The sequence below is a fragment of the Pseudopipra pipra genome, chromosome 4 (genome assembly GCF_036250125.1).
Source record: "Pseudopipra pipra isolate bDixPip1 chromosome 4, bDixPip1.hap1, whole genome shotgun sequence".
In the NCBI taxonomy this organism is placed as follows: Eukaryota; Metazoa; Chordata; class Aves; order Passeriformes; family Pipridae; genus Pseudopipra; species Pseudopipra pipra.
This window is the reverse complement of record NC_087552.1, coordinates 27,380,575-27,402,197: the sequence shown is the minus strand read 5'-3', so window position 1 is coordinate 27,402,197 and position 21,623 is coordinate 27,380,575. Positions and strand designations below refer to the sequence as shown.

The 21,623-nt window shown below is 42.7% G+C and overlaps 1 protein-coding gene across 6 annotated transcripts in view; it reads left to right on the top strand.

The window, feature by feature from the left end:
- Positions 1 to 21,623, top strand: part of LEF1 (lymphoid enhancer binding factor 1) — a 71,073-nt gene that overhangs the window by 32,398 nt on the left and 17,052 nt on the right. For 4 of the 6 annotated variants that reach the window (XM_064652076.1, XM_064652075.1, XM_064652070.1 and 1 more), the window contains 6 exons: positions 8,853 to 8,985; positions 13,053 to 13,143; positions 15,347 to 15,430; positions 17,284 to 17,406; positions 18,126 to 18,288; positions 20,823 to 20,930. In XM_064652076.1, coding sequence (XP_064508146.1) covers positions 8,853 to 8,985; positions 13,053 to 13,143; positions 15,347 to 15,430; positions 17,284 to 17,406; positions 18,126 to 18,288; positions 20,823 to 20,930 — 702 coding nt within the window. The remainder of the gene's footprint in view (positions 1 to 8,852; positions 8,986 to 13,052; positions 13,144 to 15,346; positions 15,431 to 17,283; positions 17,407 to 18,125; positions 18,289 to 20,822; positions 20,931 to 21,623) is intronic. The other 2 variants (XM_064652073.1, XM_064652074.1) reach the window with 1 other exon arrangement.

Genomic DNA, 21,623 nt, shown 5'->3' with positions numbered 1-21,623 from the left:
GCACAGTGTCTGCCAGAACAGGAACGCGAGGCTTCAGAGGTTGTCGTCGGACAACCCACTTTCACACAGAACTTGTGTGCTTATGTGGTGGTTGGTGTTTCACTTGCTTGAGCGATTTCCCCGGTTTGAATATTGAGCTGAAGTGCATCCCTTTGCCTCTAAGAGAGGCACATTAGCCTGTGGGTCTGAGTACCCTGGAGAAGATGCCAAAGTTTGTTGTGAGCAGAGATCCTGATAACCTCAAGGCAAGCAAAACAAGCTTGTGTCTTTGTCCTAACTCATCAGACAGCTCTGGTGACAGAAACCAGAGCAGCTTTGTCTCCAGGGAAGAGCTGAAGATGGCACAAGAGGTGACACCGGGATGGACTCCAGCATCCTTCCCCCCTACCCAGAACCCCTGGGGCTCTCTGTCACATAACGCTCCTGCTGATTCCCCCCTGGCAAGCAGCTGGCCTGTGGGCACCAGTTCCTCTGATGTCCAGTGGCCTTCCTTTGGTGGCTTAGGACAACAGTCCTTATTGTCAAAGCAATTAATAAGCAAGAACCCTGTGAATCAGAGGCTCAAGCCTGGGCTTGTTAAAATATTCCTGGGCCACCACTTTCTTTAGGGAATAAAGAACAGAAAGGGCTCTGGACAGGTCAGGAAACAATGGGGGAAAACACCTTTTTAGCTAATGGGATTGCTTGTATGTGACAAAAACACACGAGGCAGAAGAAGGGATGCTACGCAGGGTAAAGGCCCGTGTGGTGTGTCACCATCTGGAGTATCTGTAGTGTCAGTGGTCCCATTTACCACTTTTTGGGAGTGTTAAGTAACCCCTGGGGTCGAGTGTGTGATTTGATGCTGCAGGTTCCTTCTTTTGGGTGTAGGCTTGTATTTACATCAGGAAAAAGATGAACTGTTCAGGATGGGCAAAGTTAAAGGACCATCTTGCAGGAACCAGAGCTTAAAATGAGCACTGGCTGGCAAATTGTGGAGTGTTTGCTAGCAATTAATTTCCATCCAAGAGAACCTATTGCTTAGTTTGGAGAATGAAATAAAACATTTCAAAATATTGTAACAGGGAAAGTTTTCCCTGCAAGGATGTGGCTTTGCTGCCAATTTAATGCCCTATCAGTCATATTTCTAAAACCAATGGGCTGTGTAAAACTAGCTGTAATCTCTGTATATGTGAACTGCACTCTGGAAATAGAAATGGGCTTGTCCTCCCCTGATCAGAGCCTTACAAGACCTGCCTGGCTCCCCACATGGTTCACCAGCACTCCAGGTCTCCCGGCAGCCTTCCTGAGCAGGCAAGAACAAACAAATTAAGAAGTCACGAGAGAGAAGAAAATGGAGATAGCAGGGGATTTCTAATCAAGCTATTTTAATACTGGGTGTGCTTTAATCACTTACTTAATGGCAGTGCTTAATGAACACTTGAAATAAAGCATGTTTCTGTCAGAGATTCAACACCCATGTTTTTAAAACTGTCTTGAGGGAACTCAAATGCTTATTACAATTTTTCAGCAAAAATCCATCACAGTTGTGCTATATTAATTTCCAAGATTGAAGGGGAGGGAGGGATGAAAAAGTTAGAAAAAGACAAGAATGTAGACAAGACAATAGTGTGTTGGTTTCTCACTAGCATTGCAATTAACCTGAATCTAGTTACTCCTTGTAATCCGTCTAGATAGATACTTATTCTAGGCTTCGTCAAATCTCATTTACACTTTCCTTTGCAATGCTCCCCTGCCTGTTGCAATGAAGTTTTTATTGCACATGAACCCTTTGGGCTTCAGGCAGAGTAGTTTGCTCTGACTCCTCTTGACTGTCCTTGTATGCTGCCTGCATTTCCAGATGTGACATCCCCTTTGCTTCAGGTGCTGATCTTTATGCCCACAGACTGTGGCATGGCACTTTTGGCTGCTGGAAAAAGGTCACAAACCTTTCATCCTCCCAAATAACCATGGGAAGCTCTAGCAAGGATCCTGGATGCCTCTTTCACCTGCTGATGTGCTGGCAGCTTCTTGTCTCCATCTTCTGGAGGTCTCCTGGCATGCTGTGGCTTTGTGGTTTACTGATGCAACATGTCCTGGGGAGAAGGGGAAAACTTTCAGTGATTGACTTTAAGTAACTTTCTTGTTCTGCCCTTTCCTGACTCCCAGCACTAAGTGCAACTTAATTATGTGGCAAAGAGCTGAAGTACAGTAAGTGAGGAAAATGGGGACCAGGAGGATTTTTTTCTGACCTCATCAAGCCATCAGTTTGGCCCTTGAAATGTGCAATTTTGATTTTAGTTTTGTTCTAAATAAACGTTAGCAGTTGTAAAGCTGTAAAGTTTCACATCAGCGTGGATACAGCATTTCACTTTACCTCCTTAAAATGGTGAGTCCCTGGGGTGTCACCCCACTGTTTGTAAGCATGAAAGGTCAATGAGATAAATGATCTCCCGTTGCCAAGTTGTGAAGCAGGGTTAAAAGACTGCACTTTCTTTATTTGTCTTTTCATAAATCACAATATTCCTAAGCCCCTGTTTCCTGTGAGTGGTGTGTTCCTGTGAGTGTGCTTTCTTATCTCTGTTCCTTTTAGCTTCAGGTGAGGCTATAACTAATGCTACAAGCCACCACTCCCATACCCACTCTGTCATTTTCCCAACTGTATTGTCCAAGGATTGGAGAAGGTTTTGAAAATTAAGCATAAAATTTTCTCTGATGGCAGGAGCCTAGGAGGAGGTTGGCTTTGGACATAAAACTATTTGCTCTAAAAAATGGTTTGGGGATAGGGGAAGTAACCTGAGCTCTCTGTATACTGACCTTGCTGCATCTTTGCAAAGTTGTCTATGAAAAGGGATTGGACAATATCTCCCAGGGAGGTGGCAAATTGTAACTGCAATTACTGCTGGTATTGATGAGCTTGTTTCCTCTATTGGTAACTAGTTTTAGCCAAAATACCTTACTGTTACTTCCTCTTTATTCCATCACCAGTACCCCTGTGCTAAAGCTTGTCCACGATGAACCCAGACATGGGCCTGGTTTTGACATTGCTCCAAAATGACATTCTTCTTGATCTTGCATTTTTATCACAACAGCTGATTAGCAAAGGCATAAATACAGAGCTAGTTTAGACATTAAAATGCTATTGGTATTTTGAGAGGATGGCTGAAATTGCTGTCTTCTGGGTTTGCTAAAACCATCTGCCTAAGAAAGACCTCAGGGTTCCAGAAACTAAAATAGGCTAAAAAAGGGACAGATTTTTCTTGTCTCTTCAGATCAAGGTATCCTCAAATCCTCCCACAGTAAATGGGCCAATTGATCCTTTTATTCCAAAATACTGCTAGAACTGCTAGTAGTTGAAAGGTTCGAAGATGTTTTGGTGGTGGTGGTGTTTTTTTGAGGAGCTGCCTGTTGTTATTTGACATTTGCTGTCAAAAAGTTGAAGCAGTGTTTTTTCAAATGACCCTCTTTTTCAGGAATGACAGGGAACGCATGCATTTATCCTTAAGTTTCTTTTTGTTGTTGTTGTTTGTTTTTTTTTTTTAATTGACTTATTTTAGCCCGAGTTGAGAAGACCATCTGCTGGTATCTGTGATCAGTGCATAACTTGCCGATAGGAGAGGAAAGGTAGTCAGGCTGGGGCCTTGTTTTGGCTTTTTAAAAGCAGCTTTGTGTTTAAAGAAAAGAGGAAAAAAAACAAAACAAAAACCAAGCCATCACCTCTTTGGGTGTTGACCCAGGGAGGCTTTGGTCTTGTGTGCACAGGCTTGCTTGCAAAGCTCTGTGAAGCTCCGTGCCCATCTGCGACCTCCTTTGTAGATGCGTGTCCTTTGAAGGGTCATTAATTTAATATCTTTCTCTGTGCAGCAGCTGGAACAAATGGTCGCCCCAGCTCCAGCAGGAGCTCCCAGCTGCCCGCCTCGCCCAGCGCTGACCTACAGGCATTTTTGCCATGGCTGTCCCAGGCTTTTTATAGTTTTTGGACACTTGTTGCATATAGGATACCTTACAGGTGGGGGCCTTTGCTGAAGCATTAGCTAGCTGCTTGGGGAGGGCTTGGGGTTTGTTTTTTGCTCTAGTCTTGCTTTTCTTCAAAAGCATTTCAAAAATAGGGGAAAACTTCCTGGATTCAGTCTGAATTCAAGATGCAACATTTCACAATCAACTCACCAGAGATTAATTTGAACTGTCTCAAAGAGTACTCCTTGGATGAGAGGGCAGGCACATATTTAAAGTAGTGAGTAACTCTGCGAGTCCAGGTGCAGCACTGCCAGTGCAGAGCACTTGCAGGGGTTACCCAGTCCCATGGCAGCAGCTGCGCCAGTGCCACAGCCAGAGGATTTCTCCCTCCATCCTTGTCCTGCCCAAAATGCCTGAGTATGGTTCAAGCTTTACCACCTGGAGACTGTTATTGCTGTTTGCAAGGGAAATGTTTGCTATTGTACTGACCTGGGTGGTTGTTCCTGCATTACTTCAACACAGCAATAGCTTTAAACAGTTGTCTGGTACATGGCAAAGCTGATGCTGGGATAATGTCTATTGCTGGGCCAGGGTCCTCTTCCCTGCGAGCTCTTACCCTCTGCCTACCAGATTTGTTTAGGGGTTATAGGGTTTTCTTTCAGGTTAGTCATAAAACTGAGTAGCAGTTTCATCTTAACCCTAACTGGCTCCTGCTGTTTCCAGTACCTGTATGCTCTCCCAGTCCTCTTGGTGTTCCTTCAGGGCACTGTTCCCTGCCTGCGCTGCCTCATTTCAGCCTGAGAACATGCTTGGGAGAAATAAAAGATACCAACTGAGAAGGCCAAGCTGATGATAAAAACAGCCCCGGGGAGGGCCAGGGAGAGGCCAGTTCCCAAAGGGTGCAGGCATAGTCTGTGCTGCGAGACTATGCAGTGGGTCTGGAGCCCTGGTGGTCTCTAAGAAGGAGGCCATCAAGGTTTAGCCACTCAAGAGTATCCCTTTGAGCTGAGTCCTGTGGGGCATAGCTGTGTGTCCCCAGGCCAACAGGCATAGGTTATTCCTTTGCCATTAGACTTTAGTGTTTGTAACAGGTTATGATATATGTGTGACAAGGTGCCCTAAAACATAACAGGAAGTCTTCAGGTTTGTAAAGTACAGGTCCTCATTTTCAGTTGTTTATTTTTTCCAAATTGCAGATCTTGAGGCAGGCCGTATGTTTCATTTCCTTCACTTTCCAGGTCATGTGAAGAAGCTTAGAAGGGAACTAAAGTGACGTAGTGTGGTAGTACACCATGTATGCCACATCAGAGCTGTGTTAGGGACCGTTTCAACAAATGTTCAGCTTCTTCAGATAGTCTTGGAAATGAGAATTGCATCCTCATCTGCTTTATTGTGGTTTTAGAAGGTGCTTGGGTACCAACTTACCAAAACATTACATTTTGGTGGGTGGACGAAGTTCTGTTCTGAAATACTGGAAGAACCTCATGTAGGACATTGTGTAATTATGTGATTGTGTCATTGAAGGACTGATCAGGTTTTTCAGGAGAAGATTTTTCAGGCTGTGCGGAGGAGAAAAGGCGCTCTATGAACTATGCCTGTTACTAGATGTTAATGTCACCAGTGTGCCAGGGAGAGCTGTGTGGTTGTGGGCTTGGTTAGCAGGTGCTGAGTGAAGCATGGAGGACTGAGTTCCCCGTGCACAGAGATTGCATTGACCCAGATCAGGTCTCTGTCAGTCTCTAAAGTGTTTCTGCAACTGTATGCACCATCTTTGGAGGATTTGAGGAGACAATTGTAAGGATGGAATGTTTGTGGGAGAAGGAAGCCTGTGGGAAAAGACACTGGGATGCAGTAGAAGCGGTCTCATCAGCACAGTCCTGTATATGTCAGTGTGAAGTAAGATTTTGGCCATATCTCGCAGCCCTGGAAAGCCTCCGGGGCAGTAGTGTCCACCGTGAGCGGTAGGTGGTGGAAGGGACTTTGGCATCATCCCCAGTCCAGATGTCCCCAGGGCAAAGGGTGCAGGCCAGGCTCCATGTGAGTGAGCGGGGTACCTGGGGCTTATCCTGGGGGTGTGAGGGTTGAGAGAGTGGTGAGAGGGACATTCAGTGCTGCATATGAGGTCTTAGTCCCCTGTCCTGAGCCCTTTTTGCGAAGAGAGCTCACATAACCCATCTGGGTTGACTTGTAGGGCAGGTGTCATAACAGAACCAATTTAAATCCATGGGGCTTTTGGAAAATATGTCGTCAGGTCCTTCTCCTCCTGGTTTCATTGTGCATGTGTCGCCCTGTGTGTTCTCCTGCTGTCAGTCACTGTGGCCATCTTGGTGGGACCAGAGGGACCAAGGAGGCTCAGCCTGCACCCACCGAGCCCCCGTCTGGTAGTACACTGGGGTGCCCAGCAAGATTTAGCTGCCAGAGCTCCTTGGGTCTTCCCAAAGTGGTGTGGGGCAGGCAGGCTGGGAAGCTTTGCATTATTGCTATTATTTCTTGTTACAGTTTTTTTTTCCCCAGTTTCTGGCTCTGCAGACCCCCAAATGCTCTTAATGGAGATATGGCCTGTTTATATGTTAATTTTAAGTCTGCTGACAAGCGGTTTGCTTTTCTCCTGACTTCTCATGGTTCCCTCGCCCATTCAAAGCTGCTGCCATGGGCTTAGGGGATAAGGTGCTGAGAATTAGAAAATAAAATAAAATCTGCAGGATGCTGGAGAGTGAGGAGGTACAAGGATTGGCATGCTCAAAGTATAAACGAGTGATTTCTGAAAGCAAGGAACTGTGATACCAGGGGCATGCATGACAATTACATCCAGTACAATACAAAATGTTAATTACTAAATTTTGAGAAATTAATGCTGATTAGCAGCTGTGTGTGTGTGACCTAAATACATCTATTGCTTGATCTTTATTCATAATATACAGTTTATTGTTGATAAAGTAATGGCTGAATGGCGGGCTGGACCACGAGTGTTGTGCTGAAAACTGAGGCCCGATTTGTAAATTGTCTGAAATTCGTTGGTATCTGTTTTTTGTGGAATTTATGTGGATGGGGAAGATGAATAAGTCTGAGCTATCCCCTTTACAACTCAACTCATAGATATTATTGAGAATTCATTTTGCTTTTATTATTAGGTCCACAAAAATGGACCTAATGCTTGTTGGCTTTAAAACACCTACTAACGCTGCTTTCTCTCTCCATCTTGCAAAATATAAGACAAGGCCGAAGCTTAAATTAAAATCCTCAGGTTCTTATCTCTTTCCCACAGGAAAGCAAATCTGTGTTGAAAACCGTAAAATTAAGAGGAGAGGAAGGATAGCATAATTTAGCAAAAATTCATGGCACCAGATTCTGAGCTATATGACTGGAGGGATAGGTCAGACATTAAGAAGATACTGCCTGCTAATGCAAGTTCCTTAAGGTGGTGCTCTGGAAACAAGGAAAGCGGAAAATGCTGCACTGGTTCCCGTTTGTTTCCTTTCCTCTACTCCTACCGATCTTAACAATAAATTGAGTTGTCCATTATATAACCCGTCTGCTTCCAGGAGTCCAGAGAAATCATGGACTTGTGCATGGAGCTTTGTCCTAACGTCTGTTTTGTGCTGGGATTTCAATAGCGAACTCAATGAAAATTAATTTCATTGGCCTCTTAAATTATTTTTTTGTTAATTCCTTGTGTTTGACAGGCTGTCCTAGCTGAGTTTTATCAGTGTGTCTCTCTGAAGAACAGTTCTATTTTTTTTTAAATTTTATTAAATACTTCTTTGTTCCATAATTTTTTGTGCTAAAGGGCAGCGTAGAATAGCAGGGTACAAATGAGGAGTGCCTGTTACATGCTGGCATCATCACTGTGGCTCATCCCACCGTAGAAAGAGCAACTTGTGCTTCAAGCAGTGTTAATATGGCAGGATTTCATTGGAACAGAGGAGTTCTGTTGTCTTGCAGCCTTATCTAAAGAGCATCATTTTGGGCAGCATCCTTCCGTCATGCCGACTGCCTCCTCCCCTGTGCTTCTGCAGGAAGTGCTGATGGGAAGTGTGTGTCTTGACCTATATGGGCATCACCTTATGGCTCCCATTTCAGGACTCTCTCAGGTGTTTGTAGCACTTTGACTTCACCTTGGCATGATGCAGGGAGAGGCCTCCCAGCTGTCCTCAGGCAGCCGGCAGGTCTCCCCCCTAACTGACCACTCTGAGAGGCCTCTGCCAACCACTCGTACATGAAATCAGGCTCTTAAGGATGACTTTTTAGTTACCTGTTAGACAGACCAAGAGTTTTCAAGTAGACTTCGTAAAATTGCAAGGGAGAAAATCTACTGTGTCCTCTGGCAATGGCGGGGATTTGTCCCAGCTGCGCTGTGCCATGCCACACTGCGGCTGTGCAGGAGAGCAGTGGAGAGCAGGAGTGAAGTTGATGAAGCTCGTGTCGCTCTTAAGGCTGGAGATGTGGCAAACCTGCACTTTAAGCCTTTTCTTTTAATTATTTTTTTTTTTTAAATGCTGTTCCTGTAACCAAAGGGTTTTTGCAGCACTGCTGCTGACTCTGCAGTCCTTTGCCTGCAGCCCTTATTGCACCGTGCCTGCCTGCCCAGCATGTTGCTCCTCCTGCCCTGGGGCTCTCCATTTGCCATTTCTGCTCTGTGTCTCCCAAGTGCCTTTCTTCCTGCTTCCGGCCCCCACCCATTTCCATGCCTTTCCTCAATATCTGCATCCCTCCTCGGGTGCCAGGATTCCGATTCTGGCAGCAAACCTAGTTTCCATCCACTAGCCCCAATGTCATGTCTGTCCATCTTCGATTTCCTCCGCTTCAGTAATGCAAATATTTAAAAATTGCATTTTGGAAATGTTGGGGGTTTTTTTCAATGCAGAAGCTCCACCTCACTAACACCATTTAATTTAATTTTTGTTCTTCTTTTGCAGTCAAACAAGGTGCCCGTGGTACAGCCTTCTCATGCGGTTCACCCCCTCACCCCTCTTATCACCTACAGCGATGAGCACTTTTCCCCGGGGTCACACCCATCTCACATCCCCTCTGACGTCAGCTCCAAACAAGGTGAGCCCATCCTTTCCCAGCACGATGGGGATGCAGAGTGGTCCCTGTGCTGCTGACAGAACTTTATTTGTAGTAGTTTAGAGGGAGGGTTCCAGGTGCATATGCCCACTTTCAGAGATGGTAATTTTGCCACGATGCCGATATTTAGTGTAGCTTCTTGAACTTTCATGCTCTTTCTGATGCGATAATTTGGGCTTGCTTTTGTCATCGGAGTCTTTTAAAATATCAATAAAGAGAGACCAGTTTTTACCCTCTTCAGTGGTGCCCGAGGCTTGAAGCATGCAGATGCAGAAAGGGCAATCAATCCTGACCTTCCCAAAAATGGGAGACAAGTACTTCAGTAATGATGTTATTGAAAATTTTTCTTTTTCCCTTTCACCTAAAATGATGTTTTATGTCCTTGTATTCTAGTTGTCCATATTCTTCCATATGTCAGTTGGCATAACTGAAGCATTGCCCATAAAAATAATTTTGAGCCTGTGCAAGTTAAAGCTTTACAAATGTGACATTTTTTAACCTTGCACCAGCTGCCTTCTGCAGAAAGCATCTTTTTAGACGGCTGTAAGTTTTCTCTGCACTCTTAGGACTCCTTAAAGCAAACAAAAAAGCCTCCCAGATGCACATCTGGGAACATCAGACCAACCCCACTCTGTGTCAGTCTGCAGGCCCCCAGGGAACTGCTGACAGCCTTGAGGTGTTACGCCCAGCCTGTGCCAAGAGCTTCTGCCCAGCACCCAGGAGAAACCAGTGGTTTCTTGGGAAGGATGTGCTTGCTTGCATTGGGATGCAGGAGCTGGTGGGGGGAGGTGCAAGGGGAGGACTGCCCCTGGCCATCACGGGTCTGAGCCAGCGTTTGGGTAAGCACCTGAGAACAAGCCTGCATGGGAAAGCTGGTGGTAAGGAAGGAAGGAGAGGGAGCAGAAGGTTTACAGAGGCATCCACTGTATTCTGGATATTTGTGTGTAGGCATGAAGTCTGCAGGTGCCATAACATGTCCTGGAGGGTGCCTCTCCATGCCCCTTTCTGCACTCGCAATGTCGCACCATGTGGTGTTGACAAGATCACGAAGCTCTGCTTTACCTGGACACACATCCACATGCACAGTTGTCCCATTTATCTGAAGAGGTGTCCAGTCATCATTGTTCTGAGAGGGAGACTTTTTTTGTTCTGACTTAGCTTTTATTTTGACTGTGTAATGCAGGTAATAACAAGGGCTACATCCAGAAAACACTATGGCCTTGTGGCTCTGTGTGTTTTTTTGCTGTTTGTTGGTTAGTTGTTTGGGGTTTTTTTAGGGAGGGGGAATGCAAAAAGCACTCTGCCTGGAAATCCTGGCCTGTAAATACATGTATAATATCTTTTTCAGACTTGGAAGAAGCAAATGGAGGCCTCCTGTCCTCATTTGTCTTCCTCCTTTGCATCAGTGCCCAGGAGAAGGATATTCACACTCATTCCTTGAAATCCCAGAGGTGCCATGTGTTAAGAGAGCGGGATTTCCACCTCTTGCTGAAGCTGGCTGTGACAGCTGGGGCACACCCCGCTGCTGCAGTTCGTGAGCTCAAGAGGTTTTCACTTACTGCGTGCTGGGTTTGCCCACCTGTGCCCCATTTTTTTCCTTTACTCTGATTATTTTGTACTCCTGTACTGCAGACCCCAACTGAACAACATCTGGTTTGTTGTTTCTGCTGAACGTCCTCTCTCTCTTCTGCCCCTTCTCTACCCTCTCCCCTGTCCAGCATCCCGCTGGTCACATCCCCATCCCTGAGCACAAGCCTGGTGAGGGGCTCTTCCGGAAGGCACAAAGCTCATGCCCCTCTGGTGTTCCTGAATGGACTCTTGATCCCTTTGCTCAGCATCTGGCAAAGATGGGGTTGGATAATGCAGGCTGGAGACTACTGGTTTTGTCTGGGATGGTCTCCTTGATGTGTGTGGTCTTTCCATCCATACTCCCTGTTTCGACGCCAGTGGCGTGTGGGAGCAGCCGCAGTGAAGTAGCCCATGCAGTTGCTGCAGAGAGAGGATTTTTCTTTTCCTCAGGTCCTCTGCCAAACGCCTCCAACCATTGTTTCTGTCCTCGCCTCCCACTGTGGGTCTGGAACAAGGCACTGCCCTACCGCCCTAGCCCTGATGCCAGGGTGCCCTCCTCCCACCAAAATCCTCCAGCAAGGGGGTCCACAGCAGCTTGCCTTCAGCACTGCTTCTTGCACCCGAGGCACTTTGGAATGGACACACAGCACTGCCTTGCTAAAAGCAGTCAGTATTTTATTTTATTTTATTTTATTTTATTTTATTTTATTTTATTTTATTTTATTTTATTTTATTTTATTTTATTTTATTTTATTTTATTTTATTTATTTTATTTTATTTTATTTTATTTTATTTTATTTTATTTTATTTTATTATTTTTTTATTTGTTTTTTCTTAAACCTCTCATGAGCAAGAACTTTTTTTGGGGAACACTGGCTGTGTGATTGCTGTGTGTGCTCCTGCTGGGCATTACGTAGCTACTAGCCCCCTGTAAGGGGTGAGAAGTTTTGGATTATCAATAACAACTGTGCACCAGTTAAGAGAGAGCACTGTTGTCTCCATGGCTCAGAAATGCAGATTTTGGGGAAGGAGTGGCCCAGCTCCTTGTGCAGAACTTGGTCTGGCGGGGCAAGGTCACGTCATCACTTCCAGGAGCATCAATCATCAGCAGAGATGAGAGAGATGAGATGCTGGGCTTGTTTTTCACCTTTGTTATTTTTTTCTTTTCTTAAACCATTCAGAAAGAGTGTTTCCTCTCATATGAAAGCCCTGGGATATATAAAGTGTTTCCTTTCCTATCAGCTACCAGCTGTTTTACACCTTTGAAAAGACAACTGGCCAGAAATTTGATCCTCATTCATATTGTGGTCCCAAGTCTGAAAATTTTACTTTTTTTCAGACAACAGCACCACTAGTATTGTTCTTTGTGCTTTCCTGTACACAGTCCTGACAGATATACTTCAAATCTTGTAATTAAATTCAGAACATTTAAATACAAACTGGGGAGGGGAATAAATTACTAGCATCAATCTATAAACTAAGTCTCAAGGTAGCACACACTCAGTCTTGGACCTTTGGAGTGTCACCACATAAATATTTAATACCCTTTTAAAGCAACTGATTTAACATGTGAAGTAGACTTAACAATTCCTTCTGCTTCACCCCCTCTTCCCCAAACACATTTAAATAAACCAATGTCTTTGTGGCCTCTGCAACTGTAATTCCATGTCTCCCGGGGGCACAAGGTTTAGGTGAAGAATGGAGACCACAGACTCTTTTGGGATGAGGATTAGCTTTAATCTTGAGGTGATTCTTGCAGTTGTAGGATTCTGTGTTCTGGAGAATGTGAGCTGATGTATCATTCCTGATGGGACTCTTATTTTTCCATGAAATACTAGCAATGCAAAACAGATTGACCTTGGAGCCCACAGGAGTCAACTTGATGAAGAGCTTAGTTGGAGCTGGAGTGACAATTGGAAGCCAAATGAATCATATCAAGTGTGACCATTACAGGCCTGAAAATGATTCTTAATTAAGCACTGATCCTCTATGGTAGCAAGTTTCCAAAATCTGTGTATCCATAAGGGAAACCGAGAAAATATAAAAGTAGCAATTTACCTAATCTAATAGCTCTGCTGTGCTGCCTCTTTGACAACACATTATTTTCCTCTTGTTTCATGATGTGTTAGAAGAGGTCCTCAGGATCCAGTCACGTTTGGTGAAACCATTGAGAGGACAGAATTGCCTAAAGCATTTTACAGGAGGATCTAAACTTGCACAGGTCCTTACCCATACGTTTATTTCCACCTTCCACATCGGCTTTCCAGTTTCCCTTTGGATTGCAGCATTGTGTGCAAGTTAGTTACTATTTTAAGGGTGGCATGCATAGCCTTTTGCTTTTAACACTAACCAAGAAGATGATTATTTCTTACCCAGAGCACTAATTCCATCGTAGCGTTGGCCGTGTCAGCTGTGAACTGCAGGTCACGCATGTAGTATTTTGAGGGGAAAGTCATTCATTCTTCTCTGCTCTTTAACAGGCATGTCCAGGCATCCTCCAGCTCCTGATCTCCCTACCTTCTATCCCTTGTCTCCAGGGGGGGTTGGACAGATAACACCACCTCTTGGCTGGTAAGATTTTTTAGCTTCTTTTCAGACAAAGGTGCATGTTCACACCATTCACTATTGTTGAATCAATTGCAGCATTTACAAAATAATAATAATAATGTCATTGCAGTAAGAAATTGCTATTTTATTTTAGTTGAAATTGAATTTGGTTTTTGAACAAGTACAGAAATTAAAGTGTGAAGATTTCACTTTGAAGTTTCTATATTTCTTATGGCTCAGATTTGTGGCTCTTAGCATTTGGAAAGATAGCAGAAAACAATTTTCAAGAAATGAAATGTAAATTTTTAATAAACAAAATTGTAATTACTGAGGGGAGGAGAGGTAAGAAGGAACTTTGAAGTGTGTGGAGGGGTGTGAAGTCTTGAAACTGCCCCAAATGGAGAACAAACTTTTTTAGTCTGCTGCTTTTTACACTTTCTGTATGGAGAGAAGCCTCTGTGACTGGGAGATTTTGCTGCTCTTGCTAATACTAGTGCTCTCAGGATCTCTTGCTTCCACTCAGAGTGTCATTTTCCTTTTTGAGGAACTGTGGTATTTTTGGAGTAATAGATTTGACAGGGTGCTGCATGTCTGCTTGGGGTAGATACGTACTTGCCCTCGGTTTTGTTGGAGCAGGAAATAAGGAAACTCAGTAACAATTTCAGTGCTTTAGAGTCTGTATCATGAGTAGTCTATGCCCACACAATGAAGGATGCAGATTTTTTTGTTTTTTAATGTCTCTGTGGGAGTGAAATATGATCCAGATGACAAAAAGCAGAGAAAGTAGAGAGCAGAAGATGGTGAAATGCTGTATTGCTGGCATATCTTTCAGGAAGGGCCACATGCCTTTTTGAACAAATTATTATCAAAATAAAATATAGGAGTATCTGACTATTTTTTTAATCTTTTTTCCCCCCTCTTCCCCATTTTGCTGCTGAGCTGACTCCTCACCTCCACTGCCACCAGGCAGTTACTGACATGCGTTTTCCAGATGTGGTCAGTCATTTCTTCTGAATGGTTTCTTAATGCAGAGGCTGGGGGGAGGGAAGAGGGAAAAGAGAGGGAAGAGAGACAAGATCCAATCTTATAAGACTCAGGGATGTGTTCAGCAGCACTCACCAACAGTGGGACATGCTCAGCTGTCCCTTATCCTCTGGCTTTCAGCTGCTTGCTGTGAGGTAGTGCTGTTGACACTTCCTTCATCTTTTTTTTTCCTTCTTCTTCCCTTTGAGTACCACTCATTTCCAGTAACATACTCCAAGTGTGAAACCTGTATCCTGAACCTTACAAAGGCCAGTATCCATTTTTTTCCCTCTGAAAGCTGACTGGCCAGTCAATAAGTAACTGTTTGGACAGGGCTGATGTGTGTGGTGGTCTTTCTGGCTGGTTCAGGTGTTTGGGCTGCTTCAGGTATTTGTTCACATTACCATAACATGCTACTTCAGGGTGTTCATCATAGTCATGACTGAACCATTGCTAACTGAAAATAAGCAAAATGTAGTGATGATGATGAAAAAAACTAAAGACCTCAACTGACGGACTGGTGACAAAATATTCTGTATATGTGGAAGCATAAAGAAGATAAAAACTTCACACAAGCTTCTCTTACTGGATTAAAAAGTTTGATCTTTTAGTAGTAAGATAGATTTGTGTTGCTATGGGCTTTTAGGTGGTTGGGTTGGGGTTTTTTTTATCAAATAAACTTCTGCTTTGTTAGGAAAGCTGGCTATTTGTACCTCACTATAGCATATACTAATGGAGAAAGTCCTAAGTTTTCAAAGACTTAATAAAACTGTTCTAAAGGCTTTCTAGCTTAATAATTCACTGTCTGGTGTTCTTACTCTGATCTACAGTAGAATTATTTGGAAGAAGATGTGTTTTTCCTAAGAGCTCATTTAACAAATCTGATTCCAGTGCTTATAATACTAAGTTAGAGAGGGATAGAGATAGAGGAGTGTGCATGTGTGTATGTGTGCACTGGAGGAGGAAGACTGGTTGTTTTGCTTTCCTTCTCAGTGGAAACTTAGATTGGGAATCTTTCAATAGCAAGGGAGAAAGTTGAAAGTGTTTAAGTGTTAGTTACTTTCATTAGGAGAACTCTCGAAAGTGTTAGCTCTTACTGTTTATTGTGACTCATACTGAGTTCCCATCAAGGGCTTGTAACTCTAGAATAACTACTGAATACCATATCGTATGATTGATGGGTTCCTTTCTTCTGTGACCTCAGGCAAGGTCAGCCTGTATATCCCATCTCGAGTGGATTCAGGCAGCCCTATCCATCCTCACTCTCAGTCGACCCTTCCATATCCAGGTAGGTGTAGGAGGTGAATGACTGACTGGGGAGTAACTGCTGGCGTTAGAGGGCAAGTTGCTCTTCCGCTTGTATCTTGGTCTGCCTTTGCTTGCTTTTCAGTCAGCTGAAACTTTATGCATACGTTTTTATTTAACCTATGTGTGTATATACAGTTTGCCTGGATCCCACACTGGTCTCATTCAGCATTTTCTTGTCAGTCTCTGAAGTATTGCAATGAGGAACACCAGTGAATTGTCAGCAATTAATTGAGCTGTTTCATCTGAAATGAGTCATTAGTTCATTTCTAGATGCAACATTTAGTGTGCATCCTTGGGTTTCGCTCATACCATTATGCAAGTAGGTGGATTGTCACTCTAGTCTGTGTTCTCTAGTTCCAATTTTAAAGTTGTTGGTAATTAGTCTTGAATCATTTAGGTAATGCTCTGTGTGGAAACTTGCTCACAAGTAGATATTTCATAGCCCAAAGCCACTAATGGCAGAGGATGCCAGCACAGTGTATTTGTACTGGTGTGGAATCAGGCACTGTGTCTTTATGTCTAAGTGCAAACAAGCAATGCTAATTGAGACTTGGCCATGACACACTCCAGACCACCTATGCTCTGCTTTTGCATTCTAAAGACAGCTTCTGCATCCTGTGCTTGGTGTACACAAGGTTTGAATATACTGTTCTTGGGGTTTTTCATGTGACTTTTAGAAGACACATCCTCTTGCACAGGGATTTAAGACAGGCCACTTGATAAGTGGTGAGTCCTCTTGCCTCTTTTTGTGTGGGCTCCTTTGGATTATCACTGTCCCTTCACTTCTTTACAGGGGAATGATAAGCATGTGTCTGTCAAGGTGATTGGGAAGAAAACCCATTCTTTCCCCATGATAAAATGGTTCGGTTACAGGGCTTTGTGTTTCCTTTATTTTGGTGGTATGAAGGAAAAGAGCAAGGGGACTAGGGAATGGTGAAGGGAGAGGTTGTATACCATTCCTTAACCATCGCTCATTCGGGAAAACTTGGGAGTATGAGCTTGCTTTTTATGTTAATGGTACTTTCCAGCAGTTTAAAATGAAGCATGCAGGTTTTCTGCTGCACTTGAGCTTGCAATGCTCAGCACCTTCAACATCTGTCTGAGCTGTCCTTGAGAATGACCCGGGTTAGTAGGGTGGGATGATTCAATAAGTGGTACTTCGGTTTTATTTTCCATTTTCGTTCCTGTACAAATGAAAGGAAGCTTTAATTAGGACAAAAGTCTCTCCCTGCTCCCATCCTTCATCCAGGATGCAGAATTTTCAAAGTTTATTTTAAGCATTTGAGGGAAGAATAGTGGGTTCAGGTGAAGTGATGTTAAAATCTTTTACCTTAAGGGCTTTGAAAACTAAAGAGATTCCTTAGAGAGCCATCAGGGACTTCTTGAAAAGACTCTTCTTTATTTTATTTGTTTCTGCATGGCAGTTTCCTCCTTTGCATTGGCTGGTGGTGGATATTTTAAGAATGTTTATATCTTGGTGTGGAAATATATTTTTTTGGTTAAGAAATGTGTATTTTTATTGCTAGTCAGTGCAACAGTATAAACATTAAGTGTTTCTTGTTTGCATTGCTAAAACTGTTTGCCTGAAAGTCAATAAAATAACTTCCCTACAACCAAAATGTTGACTGATTTTTTTGTTTGTTTGTTTGCTTTTCTTGAATAAATGGGCTACAATGCACAAAACTTAGCCAAATATTTTTCATGCACTCTTTAAGAGTTATCTTCATTGTGAGCTTTGTAGCATTTGTATTCTTGGAGCATCCTGCTGCTGTCTTACGTGCTTGATGCCTGTCTTCAGTAGGGTTACAGACCTTGCTTTGTTTTCTCTTGTAGGTTTTCGCATCATATGATTCCTGGTCCTCCAGGCCCTCACACAACTGGAATCCCTCACCCAGCTATTGTAACACCTCAAGTAAAACAAGAACATCTGCACAACGACAGTGAGCTAATGCATGTGTGAGTCTGCCTTTCTGCATTAGCCCTTAATCTATAAGTGTCTGAGAACTAACTCTATCTGAAGAAGAGTTAAATATGTTAAAAAAAAAAAGTGCCTTTCATGACCTCTTTGAATTTTAACTCTTCTCCTAGAACTAAAACAGGAACTGTGGGCTACTGTTTGGGAAGGGTAATGAGACATGAAGCCATTTTTCATTCCAATTCGGCACTTTTAAGCTGTTGGCAACAACCATCTTGATTCAGGCATAATCATGGATCTGTCTACCTGTTGCTTGAATGTGAACTCACAAACTTCTGCTGGAAAAGTTCTTACTTGCAAAATTTACTAGTAAAGAGCAGCGTCACTGCTTGATACTGAAAGGCAAAAGGCCTAAAAAGGAAGTGGATGAGAAGCTCCTCCTGCCTGTGGCAGTGGTCTTTGTGGGTACTATGGATAGCCTTTCAAAAAGAGAATTGAGATAAGTGATAAATTTGGAACAGATGCACCAATCAAATGTTACTTGCTAGAGAAGGTCAACCTGACATCCTCTCTGAGTATTAAACTAAGTCAATTCTCTGAAAAAATGTGAAAGTGGATGGGACATGACTACTGAAATTCTCATTCTTACTATTAAAGTGTACTGTAATCACAGGTTGGTAATTTTCTATTGATCTTTTTTAGGCTAAAGGTAAATTAATGCTTTTTTTTCTTCCTTTCCCTTTCCCCCACCACGTTTTAGGAAGCCTCAGCACGAACAGAGAAAAGAACAAGAGCCAAAAAGACCTCATATTAAGAAACCTCTGAATGCTTTCATGTTGTACATGAAAGAAATGAGAGCAAACGTTGTAGCAGAGTGTACTCTGAAAGAAAGTGCAGCTATCAACCAGATTCTTGGCAGAAGGGTATGTACGGGAGGGTTTGTGTGTACTCATGTGTGCTGCTAATTTGTGTGTTTCCCTTTAGTTGGGTGTGATTGCTCACTTTCTGCTTGAGGTGATAAGTAATGTGCAACTATCAAATTAGCTATAGAAGATAAAATATGCAACTAAAAATAAAAGCTGTATCTTGAATTTCTCTTTTCAGCATTAACAACATCATCCAGTTGGTGTCTGTTCCACTCATGTTATGGTGTCAGCAGCTCAGGCATGAAATATCCTCATTCACACATGGAAGGAGCATTCAAATCACCTTAGGCTGGTGTCCATCAGAGCAGGAAGGGATCATTCAAAGATGAACACTGGATGCCACTGGAGATGGAACTCATAAGTGAATATAATGGGGTCCAATTGTAAAGTCGTGTAGGTTGGGTGGGACCCATGGAGGTCATGTAATCTAACATCTGCTCAAAGCAAGTCCAGTTACATCAGGATGCTCCGGGACCTGTCCAGTCAAGTTTTGAATGTCTCCTAAGTCATCAGCCGAGTACTGATGATCCTAGTACATGTACCAGAGCTTTGCTGAGAGCCATTTGCTTCTGTGGCATTGCAGTCATGTTTTGTACTTTCCATCTCAAAAAAAACCTATGCAGGCCAACTCACAGTCGCAAATCTCACGTTCACTGTTGGTGTTATTCTTCCAAGGGAAGGCAGCAGAGTAAATGCCCATTTTGCAATTGACTTCCAGAAATGAGAAAAGGGGTGACTTTTGTATCAATCAGAGTTTGAGCAGGGATTATTCAAATTCCCAGTGAACATCTCTTCTTGATCACCGACCAAGGCAGTATTGAGAGGCACTGTAGTTCTCTGAAAATCCTGTGCTTTCAAGTGGGAAATCAGTTCATGACCTTAACTGCCCCTTTTATGTTGCAGTCTGAAGATTTCCCCCTCCAAACAGAGCAGAAATCTATTGGTACTTGTCCCAGTTTCTGCAGCCTTCTGCCTCTGTTGTTCTTGTTACCTCCCCTTAAAGGACGTCTTGGTGCTTGCCTTTTCCATGTTTTCATTCTCACTCCCTCAGTAATTGATCTTAGTTCCTTAGTATGTCAGCCTTGGTTTTTTGGCCTGAATGAGAGCAGTGGCTTATTTATCTCCATTTTGGTAATGAATCAAGCCTTGGGGCTCCATTGCCTACTTTTTCTGCAGCTTATACTCCTCTTTTCAAATTACTTTCTCCATGATAGTACCTCAATTTCTACTTTTCCTGTACTGCAAACAATCCATGAGTTATCCAGTATAATTGCTTTGAGATTGAGAGCCACTGGGCTCTCAGATGCCACACCATAGTGTTCAATACCTTCCAGTTTTTGAATGTGCATGTGAAGTTCGAGAGTTGCAAACCTGCTGAACTGCTGTGCTCTCAGTAACACATCGAACTTGCCAAGTTAAGGCAGACAAGTGCTTTAGTTCACATCCTCTGATGTGTAACAAAACAACATATTAAATCATACAAATGTGATCTGATCTGAAATCCTAGTTCTGTTAATTATTCTTGCTTGAGTGTCTTAATGATTTCATGTCTGTCTGGTTTTGGTCGTTTTTTTTTAATAACTTCTTCTCCCCTTACTCCTCCATGCATGTTATCAAACAAGAAGACAAGAAGAGACATCTGCTGCAGCAGTGGAACCTGATTCTAAATAAAAGACCTTTACTGTTTTTGGTTCAGGTCTATGATAGGTGTTTCAACAAGAACAAAATTATTAGATACCAATGTAGTTGGTACCTTTTCAAATGTGTAGGTGGAGAAGGGTTATTTTTTGGTGGTTTTTTTTAGGGTTTTTTTTGTGGGTGGGCGAGGGGTTTGTTGGTTTTTTTTTTAGTACATAAAAGCAGGAAATTTATCCCTGCTTGGCTACAAAGGTCAACTCATGTAATTTGAAAGAGTGCAGTTCTGTGATTTCTGTATCTTAGAAAATTTTGCCGTTGCCATTTTCTTTTCTTCTGTTACAAAAAGAAGAAATCATAAAGCGGGTACCTTGAAGCTTGATACTTAGAGGTTGATCTTGGAACACGAGCCTGCTGGTGCCCAGAAAGCCTTCTGTGTTGGCATTGAAAACTTGTGTCTGGCTGCTTCTTAAAACCAAAACAGCAGACCCTTCTATGAAGGGGAGATTACTGACTTTTAAAAGCAGCACAAATCCTTTCTGTTTTATCAGGAGCTAAAGGGTGGGTTTTGTTGTTGGTTTTTTGTTGGGGTTTGTATGGTTTTGTTTGTTGTTGGTTTTTTTAAGTAGTGTTGAGAGAGCATGGTTCTGGGAGCAGATTATTTTTTGAGCCCTGTTTCCATAAATGATTTTTGTCTGCTCAAGGCACTTGGCAGTTGCAGAGCTGACAAATGCCTGGAAGTTGGTTAATAAACACAGGTGCTTATAATTGCTAATGAATTTCATTTTTGCAGTGGGGAAGGACTGAATCAAAGTCACTAAAACACTTGCTCGTGTCATCTGTTGCCTAGGTATGAGTTAATTCCTAGTCTAATGTTATGTTTATTTTGTTTGCAGTGGCATGCTCTCTCCCGTGAAGAACAAGCGAAATATTATGAACTAGCTCGTAAAGAAAGGCAGCTACACATGCAGCTTTATCCAGGCTGGTCTGCAAGAGACAACTACGTAAGTCACTCACTTGAAGGCTCTTTTTTGAAATTAACTTCCTTTCCCTAACTTTTTTTTATTATTTTTTCTTTTTCTCTATAACTTGGGGGAAGTCCTGGATGAAGGGACAGTGAACATATATATAACATAAACCTTTTATTTGTTTGCGCTTCAAGCATCCAGAAAACTTGTTATTTTGTTGTTGTTGTTCAGATGCTCCTTATGAAGCTCACAGTTTTCAAGGGGAAAAAATTAACATGGGAAGTTTTCTCCTAAAACAATGGCCAGTACTGTCTGGAAGCTTATGTTCTGCTGTACAGCTGTGATTTTACTATCATTTTCCATTTGATCACTTGTTATCCATAAATCTTATTTAGACCTGAGAAAAAAGGGGCGTCTTGCTTTCAAAAGAACTGAAAGCCCGAGAGTCTTAATGCAGACTGAACTTTAGCTGAAAGTAATTCAGAATGGTCCATCTGTGAAATAAAGGCTGCAAAATTTGTGTAAGTAAACTTCATGATAGATCCTGCTGTTAGACTGTTTGGTGAAGTGAGGTTTTCTTACAGTTACTCTTGTTTTATAATTAAATATCAAACAAGTGCTAATAAAATGTCACACAGCTTGCCCTGCACAGTTATACTACTGTGCCTACAATGAGCTGTCATTGTAGTCATATGTGATGGTATGAAACTCAGAAGCTGCAAATCTGAG